The 21,874-nt window shown below is 44.2% G+C and overlaps 1 protein-coding gene across 1 annotated transcript; it reads left to right on the top strand.

Moving 5' to 3' along the window:
* Positions 1–19,033: 19,033 nt before the first annotated feature.
* On the top strand, positions 19,034–21,789 carry LOC142710609 (T-lymphocyte activation antigen CD80-like; the record flags this gene model as incomplete). The annotated part of the gene is made up of 3 exons (XM_075848565.1): positions 19,034–19,160; positions 19,459–19,809; positions 21,508–21,789. Coding segments are annotated over exons 1-3 (706 nt in total), but the record flags the coding sequence as incomplete, so codon positions are not given.
* Between the last annotated feature and the right edge of the window lie 85 nt (positions 21,790–21,874).

Raw genomic sequence — 21,874 nt, 5'->3', positions numbered from 1 at the left:
CGCTCCCCGTGTAATATCACACATGTAATACAGACGCTCCCCGTGTAATATCACACATGTAATACAGACGCTCCCCGTGTAATATCACACATGTAATACAGACGCTCCCCGTGTAATATCACACATGTAATACAGACGCTCCCCGTGTAATATCACACATGTAATACAGACGCTCCCCGTGTAATATCACACATGTAATACAGACACTCGCCGTGTAATATCACACATGTAATACAGACGATCCCCGTGTAATATCACACATGTAATACAGACACTCGCCGTGTAATATCACACATGTAATACAGACGCCCCCGTGTAATATCACACATGTAATACAGACGCCCCCGTGTAATATCACACATGTAATACAGACGCTCCCCGTGTAATATCACACATGTAATACAGACGCTCTCCGTGTAATATCACACATGTAATACAGACGCCCCCGTGTAATACAGACGCTCCCCGTGTAATATCACACATGTAATAGACACTCCCCACGTAATATCACACATGTAATACAGACACTCCCCACGTAATATCACACATGTAATACAGACGCTCCCCGTGTAATATCACACATGTAATACAGACGCCCCCTGTGTAATATCACATATGTAATACAGACGCTCTCCGTGTAATATCACACATGTAATACAGACGCCCCCGTGTAATATCACACATGTAATACAGACGCCCCCTGTGTAATATCACACGTTATACAGACGCTCCCCCTGTGTAATATCACACATGTAATACAGACGCTCCCCTTGTAATATCACACATGTTATACAGACGCTCCCCCTGTGTAATATCACACATGTAATACAGACGCTCCCCGTGTAATATCACACATGTAATACAGACGCTCCCCGTGTAATATCACACATGTAATACAGACGCTCCCCGTGTAATATCACACATGTAATACAGACGCTCCCCGTGTAATATCACACATGTAATACAGACGCTCCCCGTGTAATATCACACATGTAATACAGACGCTCCCCGTGTAATATCACACATGTAATACAGACGCTCCCCGTGTAATATCACACATGTAATACAGACGCTCGCCGTGTAATATCACACATGTAATACAGACGATCCCCGTGTAATATCACACATGGAATACAGACGCTCGCCGTGTAATATCACACATGTAATACAGACGCCCCCGTGTAATATCACACATGTAATACAGACTCTCCCCGTGTAATATCACACATGTAATACAGACGGATCCTGTGTAATATCACACATGTAATACAGACGGATCCTGTGTAATATCACACATGTAATACAGACTCTCCCCGTGTAATATCACACATGTAATACAGACGCCCCCGTGTAATATCACACATGTAATACAGACTCTCCCCGTGTAATATCACACATGTAATACAGACGGATCCTGTGTAATATCACACATGTAATACAGACGGATCCTGTGTAATATCACACATGTAATACAGACGCCCCCGTGTAATATCACACATGTAATACAGACTCTCCCCGTGTAATATCACACATGTAATACAGACGGATCCCGTGTAATATCGCATATGTAATACAGACGCTCCCCCCGTGTAATATCACACATGTAATACAGACGCTCCCCGTGTAATATCACACATGTAATACAGACGCCCCCGTGTAATATCACACATGTAATACAGACTCTCCCCGTGTAATATCACACATGTAATACAGACGGATCCTGTGGAATATCACACATGTAATACAGACGCTCCCGTGTAATATCACACATGTAATACAGACGTCCCCGTGTAATATCACACATGTAATACAGACGCTCCTGTGTAATATCACATATGTAACACAGACGCTCCCCGTGTAATATCACACATGTAATACAGATGCTCCCTGCATGTAATATCACACATGCAATACAGACACTCCCCGTGTAATATCACACATGTAATACAGACATCCCCGTGTAATATCACACAGGTAATACAGACGCTCCCCCTGTGTAATATTACACATGTAATACAGACGCTCCCCATGTAATATCACACATGTAATACAGACGTCCCCGTGTAATATCACACATGTAATACAGATGCCCCCTGTGTAATATCACACATGTAATACAGATGCCCCCTGTGTAATATCACACATGTAATACAGACGCTCCCGTGTAATATCACACATGTAATACAGACGCCCCCGTGTAATATCACACATGTAATACAGACGTCCCCGTGTAATATCACACATGTAATACAGACGCTCCTGTGTAATATCACACATGTAATACAGACGCTCCCCGTGTAATATCACACATGCAATACACACTCCCCGTGTAATATCACACATGTAATACAGACGTCCCCGTGTAATATCACACATGTAATACAGACGTCCCCGTGTAATATCACACATGTAATACAGACGCTCACCGTGTAATATCACACATGCAATACAGACACTCCCCGTGTAATATCACACATGTAATACAGACACTCTCCGTGTAATATCACACATGTAATACAGACATCCCCGTGTAATATCACACAGGTAATACAGACGCTCCCCCTGTGTAATATTACACATGTAATACAGACGCTCCCCATGTAATATCACACATGTAATACAGACGTCCCCGTGTAATATCACACATGTAATACAGACGCTCCCCTTGTAATATCACACATGTAATACAGACGCTCCCCGCGTGTAATATCACACATGTAATACAGACGCTCCCCGTGTAATATCACACATGTAATACAGACGCTCCCCGTGTAATATCACACATGTAATACAGACGCTCCCGTGTAATATCACACATGTAATACAGACACTCCTCCCTGTGTAATATCACACATGTAATACAGACTCTCCCAGTGTAATATCACACATGTAATACAGACTCTCCCCGTGTAATATCACACATGTAATACAGACACTCCCCGTGTAATATCACACATGTAATACAGACGCTCCCCCGTGTAATATCACACATGTAATACAGACGCTCCCCGTGTAATATCACACAAGTAATACAGACACTCGCCGTGTAATATCGCACATGTAATACAGACGCTCCCCGTGTAATATCACACATGTAATACAGACGCTCCCCTTGTAATATCACACATGTAATACAGATGCCCCCTGTGTAATATCACACATGTAATACAGATGCTCCCCGTGTAATATCACACATGTAATACAGACTCTCCCCGTGTAATATTACACATGTAATACAGACGCCCCCCGTGTAATATCACACATGTAATACAGACGCTCCTGTGTAATATCACACATGTAATACAGACGCTCCCCGTGTAATATCACACATGTAATACAGACGGATCCTGTGTAATATCACACATGTAATACAGACACTCCCCGTGTAATATCACACATGTAATACAGACGGATCCCCGTGTAATATCACACATGTAATACAGACGCTCCCCGTGTAATATCACACATGTAATACAGACGCTCCCCGTGTAATATCACACATGTAATACAGACGCTCCCCGTGTAATATCACACATGTAATACAGACGCTCCCAGTGTAATATCACACATGTAATACAGACACTCCCCGTGTAATATCACACATGTTATACAGACGCCCCCTGTGTAATATCACACATGTAATACAGACGCTCCCCGTGTAATATCACACATGTAATACAGACGGATCCTGTGTAATATCACATATGTAATACAGACGTCCCCGTGTAATATCACACATGTAATACAGATGCTCCCTGCATGTAATATCACACATGCAATACAGACACTCCCCGTGTAATATCACACATGCAATACAGACACTCTCCGTGTAATATCACACATGTAATACACTCTCCCCGTGTAATATCACACAGGTAATACAGACGCTCCCCGTGTAATATCACACATGTAATACAGACATCCCCGTGTAATATCACACATGTAATACAGACGCCCCCCCTGTGTAATATTACACATGTAATACAGACGCTCCCCATGTAATATCACACATGTAATACAGACGATCCCCCTGTGTAATATTACACATGTAATACAGACGCTCCCCGTGTAATATCACACATGTAATACAGACGTCCCCGTGTAATATCACACATGTAATACAGACGGATCCTGTGTAATATCACACATGTAATACAGACACTCCCCGTGTAATATCACACATGTAATACAGACGGATCCCCGTGTAATATCACACATGTAATACAGACGCTCCCCGTGTAATATCACACATGTAATACAGACGCTCCCCGTGTAATATCACACATGTAATACAGACGCTCCCCGTGTAATATCACACATGTAATACAGACGCTCCCAGTGTAATATCACACATGTAATACAGACACTCCCCGTGTAATATCACACATGTTATACAGACGCCCCCTGTGTAATATCACACATGTAATACAGACGCTCCCCGTGTAATATCACACATGTAATACAGACGGATCCTGTGTAATATCACATATGTAATACAGACGTCCCCGTGTAATATCACACATGTAATACAGATGCTCCCTGCATGTAATATCACACATGCAATACAGACACTCCCCGTGTAATATCACACATGCAATACAGACACTCTCCGTGTAATATCACACATGTAATACACTCTCCCCGTGTAATATCACACATGTAATACAGACGCTCCACGTGTAATATCACACATGTAATACAGACATCCCCGTGTAATATCACACATGTAATACAGACGCCCCCCCCTGTGTAATATTACACATGTAATACAGACGCTCCCCATGTAATATCACACATGTAATACAGACGCTCCCCCTGTGTAATATTACACATGTAATACAGACGCTCCCCGTGTAATATCACACATGTAATAGACGTCCCCGTGTAATATCACACATGTAATACAGACCCCCCGTGTAATATCACACATGTAATACAGACGCCCCCTGTGTAATATCACACATGTAATACAGACGCTCCCGTGTAATATCACACATGTAATACAGATGCCCCCGGGTAATATCACACATGTAATACAGACGCCCCCGTGTAATATCACACATGTAATACAGACGCTCCCTGTGTAATATCACACATGTAATACAGAGGATCCCCGTGTAATATCACACATGTAATACAGACGCTCCCCGTGTAATATCACACATGTAATACAGACGCCCCCGTGTAATATCACACATGTAATACAGACGCTCCCCGTGTAATATCACACATGTAATACAGACGCTCCCCGTGTAATATCACACATGTAATACAGACGCCCCCCGTGTGTAATATCACACATGTAATACAGACGTCCCCGTGTAATATCACACATGTAATACAGACGTCCCCGTGTAATATCACACATGTAATACAGACGGATCCTGTGTAATATCACACATGTAATACAGACGCTCCCCGTGTAATATCACACATGCAATACAGACGCTCCCCGTGTAATATCAGACATGCAATACAGACGTCCCCGTGTAATATCACACATGTAATACAGACGCTCCCCGGGTAATATCACACATGTAATACAGACGCTCCCCATGTAATATCACAAATGTAATACAGACGTCCCCGTGTAATATCACACATGTAATACAGACGGATCCTGTGTAATATCACACATGTAATACAGACGCCCCCGGGTAATATCACACATGTAATACAGACGCCCCCCGTGTAATATCACACATGTAATACAGACGCTCCCGTGTAATATCACACGTAATACAGACGGATCCTGTGTAATATCACACATGCAATACAGACGCTCCCCGTGTAATATCACACATGTAATACAGACGCTCCCCATGTAATATAACACATGTAATACAGACGCTCCCCGTGTAATATCACACATGCAATACAGACGTCCCCGTGTAATATCACACATGTAATACAGACGCTCCCCGGGTAATATCACACATGTAATACAGACGCTCCCCATGTAATATCACACATGTAATACAGACGTCCCCGTGTAATATCACACATGTAATACAGACGGATCCTGTGTAATATCACACATGTAATACAGACGCTCCCGTGTAATATCACACGTAATACAGACGGATCCTGTGTAATATCACACGTGTAATACAGACGCCCCCGTGTAATATCACACATGCAATACAGACGCTCCCCGTGTAATATCACACATGTAATACAGGCGCTCCCCGTGTAATATCACACATGTAATACAGACGCTCCCCGTGTAATATCACACATGTAATACAGACGCCCCCCGTGTAATATCACACATGTAATACAGACGTCCCCGTGTAATATCACACATGTAATACAGACGTCCCCGTGTAATATCACACATGTAATACAGACGGATCCTGTGTAATATCACACATGTAATACAGACGCTCCCCGTGTAATATCACACATGCAATACAGGCGCTCCCCGTGTAATATCAGACATGCAATACAGACGTCCCCGTGTAATATCACACATGTAATACAGACGCTCCCCGGGTAATATCACACATGTAATACAGAGGATCCCCGTGTAATATCACACATGTAATACAGGCGCTCCCCGTGTAATATCACACATGTAATACAGACGCTCCCCATGTAATATAACACATGTAATACAGACGCTCCCCGTGTAATATCACACATGTAATACAGACGCTCCCCGTGTAATATCACACATGTAATACAGACGCCCCCCGTGTAATATCACACATGTAATACAGACGTCCCCGTGTAATATCACACATGTAATACAGACGTCCCCGTGTAATATCACACATGTAATAGACGGATCCTGTGTAATATCACACATGTAATACAGACGCTCCCCGTGTAATATCACACATGCAATACAGACGCTCCCCGTGTAATATCACACATGCAATACAGACGTCCCCGTGTAATATCACACATGTAATACAGACGCTCCCCGGGTAATATCACACATGTACTACAGACGCTCCCCATGTAATATCACACATGTAATACAGACGTCCCCGTGTAATATCACACATGTAATACAGACGGATCCTGTGTAATATCACACATGTAATACAGACGCCCCCGGGTAATATCACACATGTAATACAGACGCTCCCGTGTAATATCACACGTAATACAGACGGATCCTGTGTAATATCACACATGCAATACAGACGCTCCCCGTGTAATATCACACATGTAATACAGACGCTCCCCGGGTAATATCACACATGTAATACAGACGCTCCCCATGTAATATCACACATGTAATACAGACGTCCTCGTGTAATATCACACATGTAATACAGACGGATCCTGTGTAATATCACACATGTAATACAGACGCTCCCCGTGTAATATCACACATGTAATACAGACGCTCCCCATGTAATATCACACATGTAATACAGACGTCCCCGTGTAATATCACACATGTAATACAGACGGATCCTGTGTAATATCACACATGTAATACAGACGCCCCCGGGTAATATCACACATGTAATACAGACGCTCCCGTGTAATATCACACGTAATACAGACGGATCCTGTGTAATATCACACATGCAATACAGACGCTCCCCATGTAATATCACACATGTAATACAGACGCCCCCGTGTAATATCACACATGCAATACAGACGCTCCCCGTGTAATATCACACATGTAATACAGGCGCTCCCCGTGTAATATCACACATGTAATACAGACGCTCCCCATGTAATATAACACATGTAATACAGACGCTCCCCGTGTAATATCACACATGTAATACAGACGCTCCCCGTGTAATATCACACATGTAATACAGACGGATCCTGTGGAATATCACACATGTAATACAGACGCTCCCGTGTAATATCACACATGTAATACAGACGTCCCCGTGTAATATCACACATGTAATACAGACGCTCCTGTGTAATATCACATATGTAACACAGACGCTCCCCGTGTAATATCACACATGTAATACAGATGCTCCCTGCATGTAATATCACACATGCAATACAGACACTCCCAGTGTAATATCACACATGTAATACAGACATCCCCGTGTAATATCACACAGGTAATACAGACGCTCCCCCTGTGTAATATTACACAGGTAATACAGACGCTCCCCATGTAATATCACACATGTAATACAGACGTCCCCGTGTAATATCACACATGTAATACAGATGCCCCCTGTGTAATATCACACATGTAATACAGATGCCCCCTGTGTAATATCACACATGTAATACAGACGCTCCCGTGTAATATCACACATGTAATACAGACGCCCCCGTGTAATATCACACATGTAATACAGACGTCCCCGTGTAATATCACACATGTAATACAGACGCTCCTGTGTAATATCACACATGTAATACAGACGCTCCCCTTGTAATATCACACATGCAATACACACTCCCCGTGTAATATCACACATGTAATACAGACGTCCCCGTGTAATATCACACATGTAATACAGACCCTCCCCGTGTAATATCACACATGTAATACAGACGCTCCCCGTGTAATATCACACATGTAATACAGACGCTCCCCGTGTAATATCACACATGTAATACAGACGTCCCCGTGTAATATCACACATGTAATACAGACGTCCCCGTGTAATATCACACATGTTATACAGACGCTCCCCGTATAATATCACACATGTAATACAGACGCTCCCCGTGTAATATCACACATGCAATACAGACACTCCCCGTGTAATATCACACATGTAATACAGACACTCTCCGTGTAATATCACACATGTAATACAGACATCCCCGTGTAATATCACACAGGTAATACAGACGCTCCCCCTGTGTAATATTACACAGGTAATACAGACGCTCCCCATGTAATATCACACATGTAATACAGACGTCCCCGTGTAATATCACACATGTAATACAGACGCTCCCCTTGTAATATCACACATGTAATACAGACGCTCCCCGTGTAATATCACACATGTAATACAGACGCTCCCCGTGTAATATCACACATGTAATACAGACGCTCCCGTGTAATATCACACATGTAATACAGACACTCCTCCCTGTGTAATATCACACATGTAATACAGACTCTCCCAGTGTAATATCACACATGTAATACAGACTATCCCCGTGTAATATCACACATGTAATACAGACACTCCCCGTGTAATATCACACATGTAATACAGACGCTCCCCCGTGTAATATCACACATGTAATACAGACGCTCCCCGTGTAATATCACACAAGTAATACAGACACTCGCCGTGTAATATCGCACATGTAATACAGACGCTCCCCGTGTAATATCACACATGTAATACAGACGCTCCCCTTGTAATATCACACATGTAATACAGATGCCCCCTGTGTAATATCACACATGTAATACAGATGCTCCCCGTGTAATATCACACATGTAATACAGACTCTCGCCGTGTAATATTACACATGTAATACAGACGCCCCCCGTGTAATATCACACATGTAATACAGACGCTCCCCGTGTAATATCACACATGTAATACAGACGCCCCCCGTGTAATATCACACATGTAATACAGACGTCCCCGTGTAATATCACACATGTAATACAGACGTCCCCGTGTAATATCACACATGTAATACAGACGGATCCTGTGTAATATCACACATGTAATACAGACGCTCCCCGTGTAATATCACACATGTAATACAGACGGATCCTCTGTAATATCACACATGTAATACAGACACTCCCCGTGTAATATCACACATGTAATACAGACGGATCCCCGTGTAATATCACACATGTAATACAGACGCTCCCCGTGTAATATCACACATGTAATACAGACGCTCCCCGTGTAATATCACACATGTAATACAGACGCTCCCCGTGTAATATCACACATGTAATACAGACGCTCCCAGTGTAATATCACACATGTAATACAGACGCTCCCCGTGTAATATCACACATGTTATACAGACGCCCCCTGTGTAATATCACACATGTAATACAGACGCTCCCCGTGTAATATCACACATGTAATACAGACGGATCCTGTGTAATATCACATATGTAATACAGACGTCCCCGTGTAATATCACACATGTAATACAGATGCTCCCTGCATGTAATATCACACATGCAATACAGACACTCCCCGTGTAATATCACACATGCAATACAGACACTCTCCGTGTAATATCACACATGTAATACACTCTCCCCGTGTAATATCACACAGGTAATACAGACGCTCCCCGTGTAATATCACACATGTAATACAGACATCCCCGTGAAATATCACACATGTAATACAGACGCCCCCCTGTGTAATATTACACATGTAATACAGACGCTCCCCATGTAATATCACACATGTAATACAGACGCTCCCCCTGTGTAATATTACACATGTAATACAGACGCTCCCCGTGTAATATCACACATGTAATACAGACGTCCCCGTGTAATATCACACATGTAATACAGACCCCCCGTGTAATATCACACATGTAATACAGACGCCCCCTGTGTAATATCACACATGTAATACAGACGCTCCCGTGTAATATCACACATGTAATACAGATGCCCCCGGGTAATATCACACATGTAATACAGACGCCCCCGTGTAATATCACACGTAATACAGACGCTCCCCGTGTAATATCACACATGTAATACAGAGGATCCCCGTGTAATATCACACATGTAATACAGACGCTCCCCGTGTAATATCACACATGTAATACAGACGCCCCGTGTAATATCACACATGTAATACAGACGCTCCCCGTGTAATATCACACATGTAATACAGACGCTCCCCGTGTAATATCACACATGTAATACAGACGCCCCCCGTGTAATATCACACATGTAATACAGACGTCCCCGTGTAATATCACACATGTAATACAGACGTCCCCGTGTAATATCACACATGTAATACAGACGGATCCTGTGTAATATCACACATGTAATACAGACGCTCCCCGTGTAATATCACACATGCAATACAGACGCTCCCCGTGTAATATCAGACATGCAATACAGACGTCCCCGTGTAATATCACACATGTAATACAGACGCTCCCCGGGTAATATCACACATGTAATACAGACGCTCCCCATGTAATATCACACATGTAATACAGACGTCCCCGTGTAATATCACACATGTAATACAGACGGATCCTGTGTAATATCACACATGTAATACAGACGCCCCCGGGTAATATCACACATGTAATACAGACGCCCCCCGTGTAATATCACACATGTAATACAGACGCTCCCGTGTAATATCACACGTAATACAGACGGATCCTGTGTAATATCACACATGCAATACAGACGCTCCCCGTGTAATATCACACATGTAATACAGACGCTCCCCATGTAATATAACACATGTAATACAGACGCTCCCCGTGTAATATCACACATGCAATACAGACGTCCCCGTGTAATATCACACATGTAATACAGACGTCCCCGTGTAATATCACACATGTAATACAGACGGATCCTGTGTAATATCACACATGTAATACAGACGCTCCCGTGTAATATCACACGTAATACAGACGGATCCTGTGTAATATCACACATGTAATACAGACGCCCCCGTGTAATATCACACATGCAATACAGACGCTCCCCGTGTAATATCACACATGTAATACAGGCGCTCCCCGTGTAATATCACACATGTAATACAGACGCTCCCCGTGTAATATCACACATGTAATACAGACGCCCCCCGTGTAATATCACACATGTAATACAGACGTCCCCGTGTAATATCACACATGTAATACAGACGTCCCCGTGTAATATCACACATGTAATACAGACGGATCCTGTGTAATATCACACATGTAATACAGACGCTCCCCGTGTAATATCACACATGCAATACAGGCGCTCCCCGTGTAATATCAGACATGCAATACAGACGTCCCCGTGTAATATCACACATGTAATACAGACGCTCCCCGGGTAATATCACACATGTAATACAGAGGATCCCCGTGTAATATCACACATGTAATACAGGCGCTCCCCGTGTAATATCACACATGTAATACAGACGCTCCCCATGTAATATAACACATGTAATACAGACGCTCCCCGTGTAATATCACACATGTAATACAGACGCTCCCCGTGTAATATCACACATGTAATACAGACGCCCCCCGTGTAATATCACACATGTAATACAGACGTCCCCGTGTAATATCACACATGTAATACAGACGTCCCCGTGTAATATCACACATGTAATACAGACGGATCCTGTGTAATATCACACATGTAATACAGACGCTCCCCGTGTAATATCACACATGCAATACAGACGCTCCCCGTGTAATATCACACATGCAATACAGACGTCCCCGTGTAATATCACACATGTAATACAGACGCTCCCCGGGTAATATCACACATGTAATACAGACGCTCCCCATGTAATATCACACATGTAATACAGACGCTCCCCGTGTAATATCACACATGTAATACAGACGTCCCCGTGTAATATCACACATGTAATACAGACCCCCCGTGTAATATCACACATGTAATACAGACGCCCCCTGTGTAATATCACACATGTAATACAGACGCTCCCGTGTAATATCACACATGTAATACAGATGCCCCCGGGTAATATCACACATGTAATACAGACGCCCCCGTGTAATATCACACATGTAATACAGACGCTCCCCGTGTAATATCACACATGTAATACAGAGGATCCCCGTGTAATATCACACATGTAATACAGACGCTCCCCGTGTAATATCACACATGTAATACAGACGCCCCCGTGTAATATCACACATGTAATACAGACGCTCCCCGTGTAATATCACACATGTAATACAGACGCTCCCCGTGTAATATCACACATGTAATACAGACGCCCCCCGTGTAATATCACACATGTAATACAGACGTCCCCGTGTAATATCACACATGTAATACAGACGTCCCCGTGTAATATCACACATGTAATACAGACGGATCCTGTGTAATATCACACATGTAATACAGACGCTCCCCGTGTAATATCACACATGCAATACAGACGCTCCCCGTGTAATATCAGACATGCAATACAGACGTCCCCGTGTAATATCACACATGTAATACAGACGCTCCCCGGGTAATATCACACATGTAATACAGACGCTCCCCATGTAATATCACACATGTAATACAGACGTCCCCGTGTAATATCACACATGTAATACAGACGGATCCTGTGTAATATCACACATGTAATACAGACGCCCCCGGGTAATATCACACATGTAATACAGACGCCCCCCCGTGTAATATCACACATGTAATACAGACGCTCCCGTGTAATATCACACGTAATACAGACGGATCCTGTGTAATATCACACATGCAATACAGACGCTCCCCGTGTAATATCACACATGTAATACAGACGCTCCCCATGTAATATAACACATGTAATACAGACGCTCCCCGTGTAATATCACACATGCAATACAGACGTCCCCGTGTAATATCACACATGTAATACAGACGCTCCCCGGGTAATATCACACATGTAATACAGACGCTCCCCATGTAATATCACACATGTAATACAGACGTCCCCGTGTAATATCACACATGTAATACAGACGGATTCTGTGTAATATCACACATGTAATACAGACGCTCCCGTGTAATATCACACGTAATACAGACGGATCCTGTGTAATATCACACATGTAATACAGACGCCCCCGTGTAATATCACACATGCAATACAGACGCTCCCCGTGTAATATCACACATGTAATACAGGCGCTCCCCGTGTAATATCACACATGTAATACAGACGCTCCCCGTGTAATATCACACATGTAATACAGACGCCCCCCGTGTAATATCACACATGTAATACAGACGTCCCCGTGTAATATCACACATGTAATACAGACGTCCCCGTGTAATATCACACATGTAATACAGACGGATCCTGTGTAATATCACACATGTAATACAGACGCTCCCCGTGTAATATCACACATGCAATACAGGCGCTCCCCGTGTAATATCAGACATGCAATACAGACGTCCCCGTGTAATATCACACATGTAATACAGACGCTCCCCGGGTAATATCACACATGTAATACAGAGGATCCCCGTGTAATATCACACATGTAATACAGGCGCTCCCCGTGTAATATCACACATGTAATACAGACGCTCCCCATGTAATATAACACATGTAATACAGACGCTCCCCGTGTAATATCACACATGTAATACAGACGCTCCCCGTGTAATATCACACATGTAATACAGACGCCCCCCGTGTAATATCACACATGTAATACAGACGTCCCCGTGTAATATCACACATGTAATACAGACGTCCCCGTGTAATATCACACATGTAATACAGACGGATCCTGTGTAATATCACACATGTAATACAGACGCTCCCCGTGTAATATCACACATGCAATACAGACGCTCCCCGTGTAATATCACACATGCAATACAGACGCTCCCCGGGTAATATCACACATGTAATACAGACGCTCCCCGTGTAATATCACACATGTAATACAGACGCTCCCCATGTAATATCACACATGTAATACAGACGTCCCCGTGTAATATCACACATGTAATACAGACGGATCCTGTGTAATATCACACATGTAATACAGACGCCCCCGGGTAATATCACACATGTAATACAGACGCTCCCGTGTAATATCACACGTAATACAGACGGATCCTGTGTAATATCACACATGTAATACAGACGCTCCCCGTGTAATATCACACATGTAATACAGACGCTCATGTGTAATATCACACGTAATACAGACGGATCCTGTGTAATATCACACATGTAATACAGACGTTCCCCATGTAATATCACACATGTAATACAGACGCCCCCGTGTAATATCACACATGCAATACAGACGCTCCCCGTGTAATATCACACATGTAATACAGGCGCTCCCCGTGTAATATCACACATGTAATACAGACGCTCCCCATGTAATATAACACATGTAATACAGACGCTCCCCGTGTAATATCACACATGTAATACAGACGGATCCTGTGGAATATCACACATGTAATACAGACGCTCCCGTGTAATATCACACATGTAATACAGACGTCCCCGTGTAATATCACACATGTAATACAGACGCTCCTGTGTAATATCACATATGTAACACAGACGCTCCCCGTGTAATATCACACATGTAATACAGATGCTCCCTGCATGTAATATCACACATGCAATACAGACACTCCCCGTGTAATATCACACATGTAATACAGACATCCCCGTGTAATATCACACAGGTAATACAGACGCTCCCCCTGTGTAATATTACACATGTAATACAGACGCTCCCCATGTAATATCACACATGTAATACAGACGCTCCCCATGTAATATAACACATGTAATACAGACGCTCCCCGTGTAATATCACACATGTAATACAGACGCTCCCCGTGTAATATCACACATGTAATACAGACGCTCCCGTGTAATATCACACATGTAATACAGACGTCCCCGTGTAATATCACACATGTAATACAGACGTCCCCGTGTAATATCACACATGTAATACAGACGGATCCTGTGTAATATCACACATGTAATACAGACGCTCCCCGTGTAATATCACACATGCAATACAGACGCTCCCCGTGTAATATCACACATGCAATACAGACGTCCCCGTGTAATATCACACATGTAATACAGACGCTCCCCGGGTAATATCACACATGTAATACAGACGCTCCCCATGTAATATCACACATGTAATACAGACGTCCCCGTGTAATATCACACATGTAATACAGACGCTCCCCATGTAATATAACACATGTAATACAGACGCTCCCCGTGTAATATCACACATGTAATACAGACGCTCCCCGTGTAATATCACACATGTAATACAGACGCTCCCCATGTAATATAACACATGTAATACAGACGCTCCCCGTGTAATATCACACATGCAATACAGACGTCCCCGTGTAATATCACACATGTAATACAGACGCTCCCCGGGTAATATCACACATGTAATACAGACGCTCCCCATGTAATATCACACATGTAATACAGACGTCCCCGTGTAATATCACACATGTAATACAGACGGATTCTGTGTAATATCACACATGTAATACAGACGCTCCCGTGTAATATCACACGTAATACAGACGGATCCTGTGTAATATCACACATGTAATACAGACGCCCCCGTGTAATATCACACATGCAATACAGACGCTCCCCGTGTAATATCACACATGTAATACAGGCGCTCCCCGTGTAATATCACACATGTAATACAGACGCTCCCCGTGTAATATCACACATGTAATACAGACGCCCCCCGTGTAATATCACACATGTAATACAGACGTCCCCGTGTAATATCACACATGTAATACAGACGTCCCCGTGTAATATCACACATGTAATACAGACGGATCCTGTGTAATATCACACATGTAATACAGACGCTCCCCGTGTAATATCACACATGCAATACAGGCGCTCCCCGTGTAATATCAGACATGCAATACAGACGTCCCCGTGTAATATCACACATGTAATACAGACGCTCCCCGGGTAATATCACACATGTAATACAGAGGATCCCCGTGTAATATCACACATGTAATACAGGCGCTCCCCGTGTAATATCACACATGTAATACAGACGCTCCCCATGTAATATAACACATGTAATACAGACGCTCCCCGTGTAATATCACACATGTAATACAGACGCTCCCCGTGTAATATCACACATGTAATACAGACGCCCCCCGTGTAATATCACACATGTAATACAGACGTCCCCGTGTAATATCACACATGTAATACAGACGTCCCCGTGTAATATCACACATGTAATACAGACGGATCCTGTGTAATATCACACATGTAATACAGACGCTCCCCGTGTAATATCACACATGCAATACAGACGCTCCCCGTGTAATATCACACATGCAATACAGACGCTCCCCGGGTAATATCACACATGTAATACAGACGCTCCCCGTGTAATATCACACATGTAATACAGACGCTCCCCATGTAATATCACACATGTAATACAGACGTCCCCGTGTAATATCACACATGTAATACAGACGGATCCTGTGTAATATCACACATGTAATACAGACGCCCCCGGGTAATATCACACATGTAATACAGACGCTCCCGTGTAATATCACACGTAATACAGACGGATCCTGTGTAATATCACACATGTAATACAGACGCTCCCCGTGTAATATCACACATGTAATACAGACGCTCATGTGTAATATCACACGTAATACAGACGGATCCTGTGTAATATCACACATGTAATACAGACGTTCCCCATGTAATATCACACATGTAATACAGACGCCCCCGTGTAATATCACACATGCAATACAGACGCTCCCCGTGTAATATCACACATGTAATACAGGCGCTCCCCGTGTAATATCACACATGTAATACAGACGCTCCCCATGTAATATAACACATGTAATACAGACGCTCCCCGTGTAATATCACACATGTAATACAGACGGATCCTGTGGAATATCACACATGTAATACAGACGCTCCCGTGTAATATCACACATGTAATACAGACGTCCCCGTGTAATATCACACATGTAATACAGACGCTCCTGTGTAATATCACATATGTAACACAGACGCTCCCCGTGTAATATCACACATGTAATACAGATGCTCCCTGCATGTAATATCACACATGCAATACAGACGGATCCTGTGGAATATCACACATGTAATACAGACGCTCCCCGTGTAATATCACACATGTAATACAGACGCTCCCCGTGTAATATCACACATGTAATACAGACGCCCCCCGTGTAATATCACACATGTAATACAGACGTCCCCGTGTAATATCACACATGTAATACAGACGTCCCCGTGTAATATCACACATGTAATACAGACGGATCCTGTGTAATATCACACATGTAATACAGACGCTCCCCGTGTAATATCACACATGCAATACAGACGCTCCCCGTGTAATATCACACATGCAATACAGACGTCCCCGTGTAATATCACACATGTAATACAGACGCTCCCCGGGTAATATCACACATGTAATACAGACGCTCCCGTGTAATATCACACGTAATACAGACGGATCCTGTGTAATATCACACATGCAATACAGACGCTCCCCGTGTAATATCACACATGTAATACAGACGCTCCCCATGTAATATAACACATGTAATACAGACGCTCCCCGTGTAATATCACACATGCAATACAGACGTCCCCGTGTAATATCACACATGTAATACAGACGCTCCCCGGGTAATATCACACATGTAATACAGACGCTCCCCATGTAATATCACACATGTAATACAGACGTCCCCGTGTAATATCACACATGTAATACAGACGGATCCTGTGTAATATCACACATGTAATACAGACGCTCCCCGTGTAATACCACACATGTAATACAGACGCTCCCGTGTAATATCACACGTAATACAGACGGATCCTGTGTAATATCACACATGTAATACAGACGTTCCCCATGTAATATCACACATGTAATACAGACGCCCCCGTGTAATATCACACATGCAATACAGACGCTCCCCGTGTAATATCACACATGTAATACAGGCGCTCCCCGTGTAATATCACACATGTAATACAGACGCTCCCTATGTAATATAACACATGTAATACAGACGCTCCCCGTGTAATATCACACATGTAATACAGACGCTCCCCGTGTAATATCACACATGTAATACAGACGCTCCCCATGTAATATCAGGATGGGTGAGGGGCTCAGAAACCTGTGGACATGGCGGCAGGAGCAGTATGACTACCTGGAGATAATGAGGGATTACTGTGATCTGCTGACCGGTCATATTATCAGGTCTATTTGGCGATCTTTACGTCGTATGACACAATGTCTTCCCTCATGCAGCCCACCACCCTGGACATGCCTTAGATTGTTGTGGGCAGAGATGTGTGGAGGAACGAGGGGGGTCGTGGTGCTTCTGGACACGTGTGTGATCCTCTGCACAGTCTTCACTACAGGTAACGTGTGATGTCGCGTCTATGTCCTTGTTACGAGGGGTCTCAGGTGAGAGTGTAATAAGACATTTATGTAGTAATATCCGTCATTGTACGGACATCAGATTCGCCTGGAGCTTCACCTACAATTGCATTATGTCTTGTACTGGACGCTCTGGTAACTTCTGGATGTTTCCACCTTCTTGCACCCCCCATTATTCTGAAGTCAGTTATATCTTCAGAATGGGCACCCGGCAGAGACCATTCTACTGCTCATCATGTGTGTTTAAAGCGTGATTTACATGTCTGGATGTTCCATCAGGTGCCGCTCAGCAGCGTCAGGTCCAGGTACAGGTGGGGCACAGCGTGAACATGCAATGTGTGGTGCCTGTACCCAATATTACCCAGTGGGGGACACTTCGCCTTTTTCTGCAGAGACGTGTACCCAACTCCGACCCACAGGTGGTGTTTTCTTTCTCGAATGGTCAGGAACAGCCAGACCATCAGAACTGGTCCTACAAGAACCGCTGTCGCCTTTCTAAGGACAACCTCACCCTATCTCTGTCACACATCAGCCCCAGTGACGAGGGCGAGTATGACTGCACGGTCTTCCTGCTGAAATCCCGGGGATACGAGCTCGAGTACAAAGGCCACCTGCTCCTATCTATATGGGGTAAGAAATAATGACAGGAAAGTAAATAATTGGATTGGTGGATCACAGATAAATGCACTTATCATTATCCAGAAGACACAAACCTATCAACCCAACACAAGGAGTACCGGGGGAGGGGGTCATGAGATGGAGAATGGGGGGTGTGATGATGAGATGTAGGGGGAGTATGGTGGGTGTGATGATGAGATGGAGGGGAGTATGGTGGGTGTGATGATTGGTTGTAGGGGGAGTATGGTGGGTGTGATGATGGTATGTAGGGGGAGTATGGTGGGTGTGATGAGATGTAGCGGGGAGTATTGTGGGTGTGATGATGGGATGTAGGAGAGTATGGTGGGTGTGATGATTGGATGTAGGGGGAGTATGGTGGGTGTGATGAGATGTAGGGGGGAGTATGGTGGGTGTGATGAGATGTAGGGGGGAGTATGGTGGGTGTGATGATGGGATGTAGGAGAGTATGGTGGGTGTGATGAGATGTAGGGGGGAGTATGGTGGGTGTGATGATGAGATGTAGGGGGAGTATGTTGGGTGTGATGATGAGATGTAGGGGGGAGTATGGTGGGTGTGATGATTGGATGTAGGGGGAGTATGGTGGGTGTGATGATGGGATGTAGGGGGAGTATGGTGGGTGTGATGATGAGATGTAGGGGGGAGTATGGTTGGTGTGATGAGGAGATGTAGGGGGGAGTATGGTTGGTGTGATGAGGAGATATAGGGGGAGTATGGTGGGTGTGATGAGGAGATGTAGGGGGAGTATGGTGGGTGTGATGATGGGATGTAGGGGGAGTATGGTGGGTGTGATGATGGGATGTAGGGGGAGTATGGTGGGTGTGATGATGAGATGTAGGGGGGAGTATGGTGGGTGTGATGATGGGATGTAGGGGGAGTATGGTGGGTGTGATGAGGAGATGTAGGGGGGAGTATGGTGGGTGTGATGATGGGATGTAGGGGGGAGTATGGTGGGTGTGATGATGGGATGTAGGGGGAGTATGGTGGGTGTGATGATTAGATGTAGGGGAGTATGGTGGGTGTGATGATATGTAGGTGGGGGGGGGGGGGAGTATGGTGGTGGTGATGATGGGATGTAGGGGGGAGTATGGTGGTGGTGATGATGGGATGTAGGGGGGAGTATGGTGGTGGTGATGATGGGATGTAGGGGGAGTATGGTGGGTGTGATGATATGTAGGGGGGGGGGGGGGGAGTATGGTGGGTGTGATGATGGGATGTAGGGGGAGTATGGTGGGTGTGATGATTAGATGTAGGGGAGTATGGTGGGTGTGATGATATGTAGGGGGGGGGGGGAGTATGGTGGTGGTGATGATGGGATGTAGGGGGAGTATGGTGGGTGTGATGATTAGATGTAGGGGAGTATGGTGGGTGTGATGATATGTAGGGGGGGGGGGGGAGTATGGTGGGTGTGATGATGGGATGTAGGGGGAGTATGGTGGGTGTGATGATTAGATGTAGGGGAGTATGGTGGGTGTGATGATATGTAGGGGGGGGGGGGAGTATGGTGGTGGTGATGATGGGATGTAGGGGGGAGTATGGTGGTGGTGATGATGGGATGTAGGGGGGAGTATGGTGGTGGTGATGATGGGATGTAGGGGGGAGTATGTTGATGTGAGATGTAGATGGGGGTTTATATTATGAGGACACGTCGGGGCTGTATACTGAATACTTTCTTCACCTTCCATCTTGCAGCTGATTACTCGAGGCCTCAGCTCTCCTTGTTCCCGGGCAGGGCTGGTGCTGTACATACTGCTGTCTGCTCTTCTAATGGTGGATACCCCAAGGGAGACGTTGAGTGGATAATAAACCCCGATCACCTCAACATCAGGAACACGACAAAGACCTTGGCAGTCAGTACTCCGCAGACTCTTCTGTACAATGTATCGGGACGTCTGACCGTGCCAGAATCCGCAATGGGCTCTATCTACTGCTGCGTGGTAGCGGCGGGCAGAACAGTGTGCAGTGACAAGACTGGTAAGTGTGGGAGAGGGTAACACGGGAATATCCACCCCCACAGAACCACAGAGGATTGACACCTGACCTTTTCTTTTCAGGGTTA

This window comes from Rhinoderma darwinii, unplaced genomic scaffold (genome assembly GCF_050947455.1).
Source record: "Rhinoderma darwinii isolate aRhiDar2 unplaced genomic scaffold, aRhiDar2.hap1 Scaffold_4265, whole genome shotgun sequence".
Taxonomy (NCBI): Eukaryota; Metazoa; Chordata; class Amphibia; order Anura; family Rhinodermatidae; genus Rhinoderma; species Rhinoderma darwinii.
Note: the sequence above shows the minus strand (reverse complement) of the source record. Positions and strands in the feature narration are given on the sequence as shown.